This window comes from Dermacentor andersoni, chromosome 11, assembly GCF_023375885.2.
Source record: "Dermacentor andersoni chromosome 11, qqDerAnde1_hic_scaffold, whole genome shotgun sequence".
Lineage (NCBI taxonomy): Eukaryota > Metazoa > Arthropoda > Arachnida > Ixodida > Ixodidae > Dermacentor > Dermacentor andersoni.
In genome coordinates, this window is record NC_092824.1 from 66,971,138 (window position 1) to 66,986,334 (window position 15,197).

General features: G+C 44.0%; 1 protein-coding gene across 1 annotated transcript; it reads right to left on the reverse strand.

The window, feature by feature from the left end:
- Positions 1-2,361: 2,361 nt before the first annotated feature.
- On the reverse strand, positions 2,362-15,165 carry Polr2E (DNA-directed RNA polymerases I, II, and III subunit Rpb5). Its single transcript, XM_050168232.3, has 8 exons — positions 15,011-15,165; positions 14,778-14,866; positions 14,611-14,672; positions 14,005-14,144; positions 11,726-11,806; positions 7,028-7,086; positions 5,605-5,683; positions 2,362-2,696 (listed from the first exon to the last, which is right to left on the reverse strand). The coding sequence occupies exons 1-8, from the start codon at positions 15,065-15,067 to the stop codon at positions 2,631-2,633; spliced, it is 633 nt and encodes a 210-aa protein (XP_050024189.1). The 5' UTR covers positions 15,068-15,165; the 3' UTR covers positions 2,362-2,630.
- Between the last annotated feature and the right edge of the window lie 32 nt (positions 15,166-15,197).

Genomic DNA, 15,197 nt, shown 5'->3' on the forward strand with positions numbered 1-15,197 from the left:
GACGCAGTCAAATTTGCACCATGTGAAATGGGCTATTATCACGACTCGCTCGCACAGTGCCCAACATTTCGCAGGCTGCCCGGTACCAATCGGAGTACAACAGGACAGAGGCAGAGGGGAAAAATATATATGAGCGCTTTGAACATGAATTAATGACACGCTTGCTTTAACTAGATGCCTTAGAACGGCACGTTATACAGCAAGGACATACGCGCGACGTGCAAACTGACAAAATTTGAAGGTCAATAAAGACACGCGGGCAACGCGATACGCCCAACGGTGCTCCTCTGCGTGTGCTCCAAGCGCAGAAATCAGCAGCAGCAGAAATGCGGACGGAGAGCAAAAAAAAAAAAAAAGAAAAGAAAAACCCACAAACGAACGAACGTAAATAATGGCCACAGCCCATGGCGAAAGCGGGGAGCGCGAAATATCAAAGCACGCTAACTCCTTTCAACCGCGAACTCGCATCAGCTCGGCACCCGTGCTGGGCTGCTGACTCATCGCTCTCTTTTTGTGATCCGCGCCGTTCAATCGCTCATACTCCCTCGACCCAGCCGTCACTAATCGGTCTTTCGAAACCAAAGCGCACGCAAAGGCGCATTTGCATAGAGCTCTTTCCTGTCGTCGTAGCGCTGCCACAGTGCGCTCTGGCGTCGTCGTAACAGCCGCTGAACCGCACTACATCGCAAAGAAACCAAACGTGGCTCCATGGTTCGGGATCAATTCCAGGCAACCTCCTAGGTCGGTTTCAAATTGGGTAAAAGAAATGAAAGACCCACGCTTTTTTCCACTCTCTCTCTCGCTCTTCTTTCTACAAACGCAACGTTTCGCTTTCGGAATCGGCTGCTCTCGAGATCTCGTGGAGTATGTTTGCCTCTCTGAATCGATCCGGCCCGCATAGCCGGATCACCCAGATCCAATCAATTGAATCCCTCCCTTCTCAAGAGCCGGCGAAGTGCGTTTTCCGCTCTCTCCTGCGTGAGCTGCCCACGGCCCCGGAGACGAGATTTTGTGCGGCGTGAATATCATCCAATTTGCTGTTTTACGGCCCCGGCGCGCGCAGGAATGGAGGCGCGGCAAGAAAAAAACAGAAGCAGACGACGCAAGATGGCCGCCGCAGGCCTCCGCGTTGCCAGACTCTTCTCGAGCGCAGGCTAGCTTTAGCGCTCAAATGCTTCGCGTTTTTAGTCGACAAACGAACACATCGGAACAATTTGGCCTTTCTTCATGCATCAGCATCAGGAGTGTCACAGTGGAAAAAGTGAGTGTGAAGCCAGTCACTTGGTTGAAGGAGCAGAGGTTGGGAAAGCTTAGAAGAGGGAGAGGGAGACGGATATAGAGAGACAGACGTGTGTGTGCGCGTGTGCAACCGTCCAGTTGGTGTATACATATATATATAGTGTAACTAGATGGTGGCCTGCTCCGGACCACCATCACTGGCACTGCTTCTCAAAGAGGCGGGAAGTATGTAGAGTAAGCTGCTGGATCAAAGCGTTGCAATGTAGTGAATACACTTAAGTCATGAATCAGGGACCTCAAATGGTGCGGCGTAATGCTAAAGCATTTCTCTCACATTTACCAAGAAATTGCCACTGGCACTGCAATCAGACAGCAACGGCGGGAATGATGATTAGTCATGAAGGAAAAAACATGCGATCAGTAAAAGGATTTGCCTAAACTTCGGGTTTGTGATTTCAAGCTTTCTTGCAAAATTATTTATTACACTTTCTTTTTCCCGATTTCTAAGCACTCATAGCTTTCTGAACACACAAACGCAATTAGACTATCCCATACACACATAATTGTGAACCATTGAATTACATATATGTGCAATAATTTGTTGAAAATAGTTTTGCAACGCCACAAGCTCGCCTGAAATAAGAAGGTCAAAGTTTAGGCAAATCTTGCAGATCATTCCCATGCTGGCTGAACCACATGTGCTGATTCCATACAACAAATACAAAGCGTGTTGCCACAGGTAAACGCAGTGCTCTTGTGCTAGGTCCAAGATGTGCACCGGACAGAAATGCTACAAACGGAAGGTGTGCTAATGGCGAGGGACTGTAATGCAGTCAGCAGGAAAATAACATTCACAAGAACATCTTTCAACAAATAGTGCGGCGACATCTTTTACAGCATCTCTTACGACAGCTTAAAATCACAGCTCATGCTCTGTACAATAGTGACAGCTATGCACTAGCTTCCACTGGAACAAGGAATGTTCACAAAAGTGTGCTTACATTCCTTAGTAAATTCTTTGTTCAGCACATGATGCTGTGGAAAATCATAAAATGGAACTAATGTCGCTGTTTCGCCAGACTGCGTAACTTGTGACCTCGCATTTTGACGATATGCAATGAGTAGATTGAATAGTTTTAATATTGATGACACATTTTGGCTCGTTAATTAGTCCGAAGTCTCCAAAGTGATGAAAGTTGCTTAAGCTACCATTTATCACAAAGCACAACACCGGGTGCAGTCAGAGGATGACTGTGTTCCAAAAGAGCCAACCTGGCTTCCCCAGCGGTGGACAGTGACACTGATGCAGCAACGGATATGGCGATGGTTTGTGGGTGTCAAGCTGATTCCTGCCTCTTTACCCTTTTAAATGTAGTAAGAACTTGGTTATGCTACACCACCAGACGATATGAGATGTAACGTCCTGCAGTTTCACTAGGCCGGATGATCTTGACAACCTGGAAAATAATTGAGAAGTGAATGGAATACTGAACTAGTGTATTATTTGAAGACTAATATGCAAGGATTACACATAAATATTACTTCTAATTAATTTTTAGTAATTCTGCATTGATCTTACTTTTTTTTGCTCGATAACACTAACTGCGATTCAATTATATTTTTCAGTAACCAATTATGTGTAAGCATTACTTTATTAACAAGACAAGCTGTAACACGCAACAAAACTTTTAGTACTTAAATATGGCAGGAACTACAGTAGAACGTCCATGGCCATGCCATGCTGCAGTCTCGCAAACCTGAGCAGTCAGTATCTATTTCATGTTAATGCTGATGGACTGATGTTGGCTGATGAATTGAACAAATGCTGCTACGGCCTGATAGCAATGAGCACTTTGCATGTTGATGCCATGAAATCCCCTCAGGACAATTTTTCGAGCTTTTCGCTAATGAGAGGGTTTTCTCTGAGCCCCAGCAACAATGAAGCACTGCACTTCATAAAGAATCCAAGCACAAACATCACGCCGTTGAGTAACGACAACCTTAGGCGCAATGTATTCATACAATATAACACTGCCCTTCCTTTCAGCATGCACATCTAGGGAGCTTTCCATGTTGCTACTGCCATCTTGACAAGAAAACAAGGGAAGGTGATTGACAAACATTTTTAAGAAGCAATTGCTCGTGATAATTGCATGATGAATTGCGTGAATTCCACAATGTGTGAAGAACTGCAGAGGATGCACTGAAAGAGCCAGGTCAGCTAGTTCTATGTTAATGTTAATAAAAATTGCAATGCAAATTGCAACGCAATGTTAATAAAAATTTCGAGGGAAGTAATGCAGAAGTAACTGACTACTTCTTAACAATTCCTCTTACTTTCTTGGGGTAGTAATTGACAACTTTTTTTCTGTAATTTGTATACGTCTGATTATTTCATGGCTCTGAAAATATAATAGGGAGCTTCAGATTTTGTGCACCTAAAAAACTTTGTGCACCCACAGCACCATGCCCAGCATGCATTCTTTTGCACCCTTTTCTTTCTTTTGTATACCTTCTTGCATTCTTTCATAAACCAGGCCTTTCCATTCCCAAACTTTGGGTCTGCAAAATCTATAACTCCGTAATGACCAGGCAAACATTAGATGTGAGGAAGCCTTGCATGTTAATGCAGTTTTTCTTGCAATGTACTTTCACTGAAGCAATGGCAAGAAACAGTGAAGGGAGCCACATGCCTACTGCCAAAGCAAAATCATCCCCATAGGGGATGATTTGTTTTGGCAATAGATGATATGAGTAAACGATATGAGTGACATTTAATGGCACCAATCCTCTGTGGCACACACAACAGAATTTAAATAGGGTTACAGGGTTCAGTGAGTCTCAGTTAACTAATCTTTTTAGTGAACAAAAATGCTCTTGCATATGCAATATGAAAAGCTAAACAGACAATTGCCCATGAATACTATGTTTATTTACTGCTTGCAATTTGTTCTGTCCTCTTTTGCTTTTGCTGTGTCATTTACATTACCATGTTTCCATTTCTTGGATACTATGATGTGCCTGCAGCACAAAGCTTTTCTTGAGTTGTGGTTGCCGTTTCTTCTAGAACAGGTCCCTCTTATCAGAATGCATGTAATGCATACAGTGCTGTTGAATTTAGCATTGCTGCAGCGATTACTGGTGGAGCTAGAATGCACAGCAATGCTCTTTAAGCCTTTAGCCTTCAGGTGCTGTGCCCGAGTATACATTGTACGGACGCCGATGCACACCCGTGACTGTGTCCGAGGTCATTCATGAACGTGAAAAATCTACAGACTACTTGCGCCATCTAGTAAGAACTTGGTTAAACTAAAACTTTATGGTAGGTTTTGTTTTTGTACCATACAGGGCATGACAAAGCTTATCAAATGCGGGTGATGCTCGCATCTCTTGTTTTTCGACACGGAGGGCCAGCGAAAAAGACCACACATTTTTTTTAACAACGCAGAAAATCAAGGAAATCTTATGAACTCTGATGTTCATTGTGAGGTATCTTCAAAGGACAATGGCAGTGACAAAGAGGTTGTGTTGCTCAAGCAGCATAAATTGCCCTAATTAAAATGATTAATTTGCATAAGTTTTAACTATTGTTTGCATTATCACATTAAAAATGTGTTAAATGTTCAGCAACAAATTGCCAATAAGAAGCACTTGAATTTAAAGCCTGTTAATTTGTTCCATTTCAGAAAACTCTCCAGCACCCATTGGGCTAAATTGGGGTTATGTCAACAAACCAAATAACTATTGGTTCAGTGCCTCAATTGCCATTGTTGAGGTGTAGCTTTCTTTAGAAGGCACAAGTTTGCTAAATGAACAAGTGGTTCATGCCATCATGTTCCTCATCTGTCTGTCATCCCCATCACATCAGAATATCTCCAGTGCTACAGGAACACAAGGGTTCACAAAGAGGAAAAAAAAATACACTATCCACGTGACTGGAGAAAATGTGACAAAGGGAGTAATTTTGGTGTCCTCAAAGAGCAAACTCGGCAGCAGGCTAAAATTCATCCTGTTCCAGGAATTGAACCCGGGAGTTAAACCTATGAGTGCTGCCATTTTGGGGCAGTTACTCAGCTCTCTCAGCGAGCTGGAAAGTTGGCAGATAGCAGCCCAGGGCTGAATCAATCACCAAATCAATGTGCTAAAAGCCTGAAACAAAAGATTTTATCGAATATATTCTGTGCCAATCCTGAGGGTGCCAGAAGTCTTGCAAAACAAAAATTTGCCACCCACCTGAATTTAGCAGAATGCTACAAAATATATCTATCATGCATTCCAAATTAGTAGACGGGCCCTATCATAGACATTTCACATGGCACTACTCGCATTCCCCCAACTCAAGGAATGTGCAAGGAGCTTTCGTACCTGTCCTCTTTTGAGCCCAAAGTACCTTGCCACAGGGTCTCCCGCCTGGATCCTCATCAGGTGGTTTTCCTTCAACTTGCTGTATTGCAGGGCCCAGTCAAGAAAAATCGATGTATATACCATGCTGACAATGTGAACAGCCCACAAGTCCACATGAAAGTTGTCACTGCCCTACAATCCTGCTTAACTCTTTCCATACTGCAGGAAATGACAAAAATTGTACAAATTTTCCCAGAAACGTAGCATACAGGCAAGTCCATGTCTTTAGTGTGAGGATTCAAGCAGTCAACAATACCAAGGACTGTGCACAGGCCACCTAGTGTCAACAACTGTAACTACAAGCATATTGATGGATATACTCATCAGCTGTTCACATTGCAAGGCACTTCTGCTCATGATGACTATACTCATAAACGGTAAAGAAAGGGCTAAGATGAATTCTGATGATTTATTTCTGTGATAGAGGAACAGCACAACATAACACAGCAATAAAAAATTGGGTGTAGTTTAGCTCTGGTTAAACCTAGTGGTGCAGCGATAGCTACAGACCCACGGCTACGCTTAGGCTTCGCTTGTAGTTAGACATGTTGTTATTAAACTTAGTGCCGGCCGACTTCTCACCATCCATACTGTGGCCTCAACTATGGCTGCGGCAAATGCAAGCTCTCCCCTTCTATACTGCCGGTTATCACAGCTGCTGAGCGCGGGCTGTGACGACACACAGAGGGTGCAGCAAGAGCCCAACGGCAGGTGCAGTGGCCGCGCGGCAACCGCGACGAGCCGAGTTGCTGGAGAATCGAGGGCCGTGGTGTGACATCACAGTGTGGCCATGGCTCAAAGTGCGGTGACGGCGAAGAGATGAAAACCTGGCGTAATGTAACTATCACTACAAAAAGTAATTCACTAAGTAACACATGTAGGAAACAAGACATAATCACACAACAAATTCAGCTAAAAAATTAATGACCAGCAGACATTAACAGTACCTCCAACTCTAAACTAAATTATGCGACAGCAGGAGGCTTTCACAAGGGACGCCACCATCTTTTCAAAAACACTGAAAAACAATGCAGTGCGATAGCATGGTGGTTAGAGTGTGCAGTTCCTAGCTCTGTGTTTTTGTTTGTAGGGGTATGGGTTCGAATAGTACCAGTGGCAGTGGGAAGTATTACTGCTCTTTGCCCTACACTCTAAAAAATGTTTACACTCTGTTTCAGGCTTATCTTATCCCTAAACAATAATCACTATCTATTTTGCACACCTTGAGTGCTGTGTGTCCGCTACAGCTAGGTTACAAAAAAGTGGCAAGCACAAGGTTTTCAAGAATGCAAGCGAAAGCAATGCAGATGACGATTGCACCTTTAGTGAGACAAGTACAACAGAACACTCATGCAAACAAAACACATGAAGAGCAAAAGGATACTATCGCGCAAGCAGTTCAGTTTTCTCCTCCGGGGTGAGGACCACATGCTCTGGCACAAGCTGTAGATGAGAAAAGGAAGAAAGAAGGTGTCAGCAAACCATTCTGAAGTCAATCATGGGCCTACGAGATACTACGTATTCATTTTTCAGTATGGCTATACCAAGATCCCACAATTTCTGTCTCCAGTTTTCCATCATCACCATTGTTATCATCAGCCTATTTTACGCTCACTGCATGATGAAGGCCTCTCCCAGTGATCTATAATTACTCCTGTCATGTATCAGCTGACCCCATACTATGCTTACTAATTTCTCAAATTTCAGCACACCACATAATTATTTGATATAAAAAATCACAGGGTGATATATATATTTTCTGCCTACTAGATAGAATGAAGCTTCGTATCATAGTCATTAGGTCATCAGCGATCGATGAAAGCGAGATGAAAAAAAAAAATGTGATGTCACTGTTCTTTCAAACCAGCATTCCCACATGGCAGTTTGCCAAAGCTAACATTCGTGTAGCAGCCAATCATTAGGTTAAGCTAGAAAGTACAGTTGCAAGCAAAAGTATGAAGATCACAGATGCTGTAAAATTTCTTAAAAAGCCTCGTGAACCTTCCCGGACTTTCCTGACCATGGCTGCTGCTGCTGCTGTCTTGCTCGGTCCCCAAGCACAGTAGCTCAAAGCTCTAACTCATTAGGCCACTTTTATCATGCCAACTAGCTCTGAGACGATCGCCATGTGAGTCACATTGCATAACACAAATGCGCGAGGGCATATGTGCGCGCACCTGAGCAGATTCAAAGGGACAGCTTGTAATGTTGATGCGGTATGACCTTGCATTGACATTATAACAACACAGAAACTAACACACGTTTCAGCACACTTATGTGTTTAAACAATGCTTCACTGTGTGTAAATTCCAACAAAGTCTATTAGAATTGCCACAATTTTTTTCATTAATTTGCAGTCAAGACAGACAGGCTGAGATCAAGTGGTACAGCCTATGTGCACCTGCTTGACCAGTGTTACTCATTCAGACAGTTATTTGACGTTGCACTGCTGTGCTACAAAAGCTTCTAATTTCACGCCGATGCCAGTGTCTCTAAACTTCTGCTTCCAACTGTACATGTGCTGCAAGTGCATTTTACTAGGCAGAGTATGAAATTGTGGCTGCTGTGATAAATATGCAAGCAGCAGCCAAGAGCTTAGAATGCATAGCCTGCACTTCACCTTAGTTTCAACCCTTTCAGTGCCGGGCTTTTTCAGAGGTGACGCACCTGCAGCGTTGGGTATTATTTTATTGGATGATATGAAACGAACACAACGGTTTATTAATGGTTATGCAGAAGGCCCAGAATGACACGAATAATGGGAAATGCTCCCTTGGTACGGTCCTCACATTCCTATCTGATGCCAGTGACACGAATAGACAGCAACTCAAAGTTTTATAGGTACGTGATTGACAATGAAAGGGTTAATGATACCATTAGCTGGCCCTAAACTATTTGCGGATAAGTGCACTCAAAAAATTACAAAATGTGCTGCTTGTGTGTGTGTATTTGAGGCAGTACGAGTAAAGTAGCACGGACAGTAGAGGAATTAAAAGAACAAAACAAATGCTCATGATTTACTGAAATGTCACAGTGGGATGGAAAAAAAACGAGTAAAATGCACACAAAATTACCTGAGAAAGTTTTGATGAAGGCAATGTCAACCTGTCAACCATGAGCATGCATGCTCATTCTTGCAAAATATTTTTGTTAAGGCACAACCATTTTTCTGTACGAAGCATAATCAGAGGATCGATTATACACATGCTACCACAACTATATTCTATCTCAGTAGTTCCTTGCAGCACCGTGGAAGCTGTAGGGCTCCTTAGCAAATGGGAAGGCCGAGACCACTTCAAGATGGGTTCATCTGCACCGCTACAGTGTACTTGAAGGGGGCAGTGGGCTCACTCGCCGGTGGAGGCTATGCGGTGCGGTGGCTCCACGAATGTCAACATTATGTGCTTCTCCAATAGCCAGAGCGACAGCTCTGGCGTCGGCTTTAATGGAACATGGGAGCGGCGGCGCAGCGGCCCACGCTACACCGGAGCATACAAGCTCAAGTTACAGAGCTGCGTTGGCATGCTATGGACATCGTTGCATCGATTTTAAATACACAAGCATTTTTATGCCTACCCAACGAGAAATTTGTCCGTCACGTAAGAGAATGAATGGCCCATACCCACGTAAGGCAGAGGCTAAAAGCGCTCAACAAAGTGAAGCAAACAGAGCAATCATTCATTGAAATCACTCATACAAGACACCGAACAGCATATGTTTCAATAAAGAGCAAGCCCAAAACAAGCATCCGAACCATCAATGAAGCATTGCATACCCCCCTCAGCAAATGTAGTGATGGATGTGCAACAGCTTTGCTAAATTAAGCCTAATTCTCCTTAATTAACACCAAAGGTTGTGGGTTCAAGTGCCTTAATTAACTTTAATACTGGTGTCACACCGCCACTTTTGATCGCGATCAAGCCCGATTCGGATCGAAATTCTCTATTGCGAGTGGCTTCCTTCCACAGCTTGTGCAAGGGAGCCAATTGCAGCCAAGGAATTCGATCCCGATTGGGTTTGATCGTGATCGAAAGTGTGCTGTGATGCCGATATTAATGAAATGTGGTTAATTAACTCACTTTCATTATCATCAATGGTCATGAGTTTGAGTGCCGTAACGAACTATATCTTAATTAAATCTGCCTTATCATGTTTTGCTATCGAACATGACAAGCAAATGACTGATGAGGGCTGATAAGGGTTTATACTGGTCGGATCAAGTTCCATAGCATTGATAATGACACGGGGCTGCATGGAGATGGGCAAGTGGCACAATGCTTACACATCCTTGGACAATTACCAGAGGAGTTCCTGCATGAATTTTTTTTTTCCTGCAGTTTTCTTGTCACACACAGCATTGCAGAGATGAGTATGCCTTGCTGTGACATCGACAAAACTACTGTTGTGTACCTGGGTGCCAAACAGGCTACGTTTACGTGAAGCATGGGCCAAAGTTGTCTTTGTTTGGTGTCCCAAATGCCCCGAAGGATGAAAAGACAGGAAGAGCTAGCGCTACAGCCACAGAGGCCACACAATATGTGGTGCCCCAGCATGGCACAGGCCTGTAGGTTTAAAACGACTACAACCAGCCTGTACTTCAATTTTTTTGGCTTGGCTAGGAAGTATGCATACACTGTTTTTTGAATAATTCACCGGAGGACTACTGCATATAATCTTGATACAAAATCATTTTAGGTTAGGCGGCGGCGGCGGCGGCAGCAGCAGCAGCAGCAGCAGCAGCAGCAGCAGCAGCAGCAGCCTATTTTATGTCCACTGCAGGATGAAGGCCTCTCTCTGCGATCTCCGATTACCCCTGTCCTGTGCCAACCGATCCCAACAAGCGCCCGCAAATTTCCTACATCGCCCCATCTAGTCTTCTGCCGTCCTCGACTGCACTTCATTTCTCTTGGCACCCATTCTGTATCCCTAATAGTCCACTAGTTATCTAACCTGCACATTACAGGTCCTGCCCAGCTCAATTTTTTCTCTTAATAGACAGTTTTGGTTTAGCATACGCTATAACATTGCGTATGCTACAAAATGGCGGGTCGTCACTGCACATACGCAGAACACTAAACGACCCATAGCGTATAGCGTACGCATGTTATTTCTTAGATTTAGCGTTAGCATCTTTGCGTGTTTTGCGGAGTTTGCGTGAAAACATGGCGGTGAGCCCGGCTGCCCGCTTCGAATTAAATTGGGTGTTGCTCTTGTAAAATGCACTTCGTTCATAGAAAATGACTGTGTAAACGGCTTTCGCTTAGTCTCAGGTCGCTTCGACGACAGAGTATTATGGATAACCTTGTGGTGTTTTCGAGATCACTTCTCGTTTCGAACGAGTTGAACCCTACCGAAACATTCGAGATGTCAGCGCCACCTATTGCTACAGTCGGGACATAGCCACAACGACGTCATATGGCCTCTGAGGTCCGAAGATCCCATAGACCAATTAAAACTGTAAGAATGTTCGCTGCCTCTGTACTGCCTCTGTAGTTCTAGTAATGTCAAAAAAAGAGCTGCTGATTTCAATAATGCTAACCATGAAACGTACCTAATGCTGTACCTTAGCACGAGATGAAACTAAGCAATGATGTTTTTTCCCATTTATTTCTTGCTGTGAGGGTGGAGAGCCAGTAAAAGACACACATACGGATCGAAGCAGGTGGTCTGGACTGTATGGGCACTGCCATGTTGCTACATAATCACGGTTAGGGTGGCTGTTACGGTTACCGGCGGCAGTTGCTACAGTAATTTGCTGTATACAGCGTGCATACACAAAGGGCCTAACACGTTGCATATTGCTGTAGTGTATCATGTACGAAGCAAAGATAAATCTTTTCAGTCCTACCAATAATGAGACAGTCATGCCCGGAACTATATTCCCCTGCACAAGGGATTGCCTCTGTACACCTCATACCTTCAGCAGTGCTGCAAGTTACTCATGAAAGAGTACAGTGCTGGTATGGAGTGCCTCAGCCATAACACGTCCTTGTTTATTCCAATGTTTGAAGGCTATGCTTCACAGTTCTTACATTTGGGAGCACAATTGTGCCATTGCACTGCCAATTGTGAACTTGCTTACCTCATGCTCCGTGATGTTGATGAGCAACTCCGATTCCAGAAAGTGCTCCAGAATGTACTTGGGTGCCATGTCTCCCAGGGCCTGCAGAGCAAAGAAGTAGAGCAAAGGAAGAGGAAGTTGAATGATTGACTGGAGGGGGCGTACCATTATACCGCAATACAGTGCCTACGAGAAATCCCATGTTGACTGTGCAAGATTATTTTTACCCTCGCGAGTTTTTTAGCCATTTCTGGTCAATGATTCCAATAGGAATCATAATATTTTACAAGGAATATCAGACAACACAAAAACAACTGACAGAACTATTTTCGGAAATGTGAGCATCAGTAAAACATTGTTCTTGGGCACTGGATGAGACGATACTAAGATTAAAAAAAATTATGGGGTTTTACGTGCCAAAACCACTTTCTGATTATGAGGCACGCCGTAGTGGAGGACTCCGGAAATTTTGACCACCTGGGGTTCTTTAACGTGCACCTAAATCTAAGTACACGGGTGTTTTCGCATTTCACCCCCATCGAAATGCGGCCGCCGTGGCCGGGATTTGATCCCGCGACCTTGTGCTCAGCAGCCCAACACCATAGCCACTGAGCAACCACGGCGGGTACGATACTAAGATGGGGACGCACATACAAAGCAACTGATTCAATGATGCAAAAGAGAGCATAATGCAATTTTCACACACATGCAATGCAAGACAGATGGCTTGAATGTGCTGGCTCGTCTCCACTGCAACAGCTTTGCCTCAAACAGGTGCATCTAAGGAGAATATGAGACAGGAGTGGTAAAAAAAGACAGCACATGAACTCTTGAGGCAGAATTTATCAGAACTAAAGGTCCCACATGTGTCAATGACACTTTGATGCCCTTGTATCCCTCAGAGATGCACCTGTTTGAGGTAAAGCTGTAGCAATAGAGATAAGCCATCACTGTGTCGCCATCTGTCGTGTGTTGCATGTGCGTGAGAATTGTGCTATGCTCTCTCTTTTGCGTTATTAAATAAGTTGGTGCTTTGTATGTCCGTCCTTCCCTTTGTATGTCTTATCTACTGCTCCAGAACAATGTCTAACAAACCACCAACTTGCCCTAGAAGAAGTCCTATTAAGCTTCAGCAAAGCTTAATTGGATAATTTGCCAACTAGGTGCTGCAACTATATATGGCTGTCCTTGAAATTTTGCAAATGCCCATGTGTCACATAACGCTGAGGTTAGGCTTCTGCACTCTATTTTTTGAAGCCTGCTGCCTAATCCAGGTAACCTGCTTCGATGAATAGCACAAAATGATCTTCAAATAATTCGAAGCCATATTTCACACCATTAGGATTGTGGATTGAGAAGTCACTGATTCACATCTATCACTGATTTATTGTGGCACCTCTATGTAATGCCCATATGGGACTTTAGGGTACATGAATAAAAAACAGCTACAGGCAACAAGGCCGCACTCATGTCGCGCGCTAGAGCTGCTACCTCGCTAATACAAACAAGCTTCATGTCATTTAGATCTCGACACTGCATTGAATCTGTACACTTTTTAGAGAAGAGGCTGCCAGAATCCAGCTGGTGCAGGAACTTGAGGCTGCAGTCAGCACCCATCTTTCATTTGTATGTCTTTTCTGACTTACCAAGCCTTCTCCCACAATAAGTGTGTCTGTACTGCTATTGAGGAAGCACAACTTAATATGGCTTAACATTAATCCTAGTGTCCTTTCAACCTCCTAAGACTCGAACACAGCTATGGGATATAATCGCTTTTCAAGCTAGTTGTTGTGTAACGGTATGTTACGAACATGAAAGGAATTTGTTTATTCAAATATTACGGTTAGGTGCCAAACGCTACATCTCCATGTACATGGAAGAAGTAATCATCTCATGTTTTCTGTGGTAAAAACTGCATTTCATTGCTTAAATGTTAAGATGAAGATGGAACAATGAAGACTGCCATGGTGCTGCTGTATCCTGAATTTTCATGCAATCTCAAGGAATTAAAACACACTTCAAGGTCGCATTCTGCCGTCTGTGATAACACAGAGGTCTAGAGCAATTTAGGGTCCAATTTCTCTAAAACGGATGACACGATTATAAGTAAACCCCTTCTGTACAGTTGCACATACACCAGACTTCATATTTGGGATGAATATTTTGAGTGATCACTTCCGTGTTAATCTTGAAAAAGACTGAAGGCAACGTGCAATATAATGTGCATGGGGTCTCAAAAAGTTAAAAAAACACACGGAGACGTACACAAGTAACGAATTAGCAAATCGAGTTGACCATACCTGCTTGGCCGATGGCGTCATGCCTGCCTGCACAACAATAATGGCACGCGTAATGTTCTCCTCTTGCATCCGCTGGCAATATGTTTTGATCGTCTTGATGCCAATTTTGGGCTCATCAGGAAAGAACACGAACATCTGATCTGTGAAAGTAAGCAGAAGTGTCAGTAGAAGAAAGTCGATATAGGAAAAAGGACGTGTCCACAGGTGCAGTTGAAGGCAAGTAACAAATAAGGGAGGGTACATTCGCTGCGATTTGCCTTAAGTATGTTGCGTCAAATCAGCTTTCAAATGGCCACCGATAATATCTTGCTCTTGCCATAACTAGACTACGACATTTCGGTCTGGAGAGGCTATAGCGTGACAGTCTGGCCTGCTACACCGCGCCGACTATCGAAAAGATAGGAAGCAGACTTTTGTAGGGTAATCGAAATGGCGAAAGGAATATGCGATGTGCTGCCGTTTACACTGCATACATAGATCACTGCGCTGCTCGTTCAGCAGCGCTTCATCGATACTGGAAAGCACCAGTATGCACGTTGTACTGTGTTGTCGTAGCTTATTGCATTATATCCCGACAGCAACAGCAAATAAGGAACTTTGACTCACCAGTAGGATCGTCATTGTGGGCAACGAGTACGATAAGATCGTTCCTCGCGGGCCTCCTCTCACTGAAATAATAATAATAATTGTAAGAAAAGTCGCGAAATGTAACGGCGCACTGCAGAAACTTCGGGGAGGCAGGAAGTTGACGTCTGGAAAGTACCGCTGTTTACCTCGGCTTGTCGCCAAACTGCTGCTTGAACTGGTCCAGGGTCTGATCCAATTCATCTTGCGTCACCAGATATCCTCTGTCGTGGCACAGCTAAAGAACACGCGAAACGAAATCGGCGCAGAAGAATTAGGTTCGTATACGAAACATCGCGCCCTGGGGGCTGCCATATTGGCATTCCCCGGCGCCGGCTACGACGAAATGCACGACGATGAATGAGCGCCTCGGGTTGAATACCTGCATAATGGTTTTCCGAATCCTCCACAGCTTGTATGTCTCGGCTTCGTCATCCATCGTTCACGGTGATGAGCTGTTGCCGTCAAACAAATCTTAACAGGCAAGCGCACATGAAGTACAAACACGCGAAATACATACACGAGAGTCCATAGACAAATAAATAAGCAACCACTATGATTAACTGGAC

Excerpts from the sequence above, each read along its gene's own strand:
- Polr2E (XM_050168232.3), bottom strand. The coding sequence starts at position 15,067 with ATGGATGACGAAGCCGAGACATACAAGCTGTGGAGGATTCGGAAAACC. Across the intron at positions 14,867-15,010 it reads TTCGGAAAACCATTATGCAG|CTGTGCCACGACAGAGGATA; the intron begins GTATTCAACCCG and ends CGTGTTCTTTAG. Across the intron at positions 11,807-14,004 it reads TGACGCCATCGGCCAAGCAG|GCCCTGGGAGACATGGCACC; the intron begins GTATGGTCAACT and ends TTTGCTCTGCAG.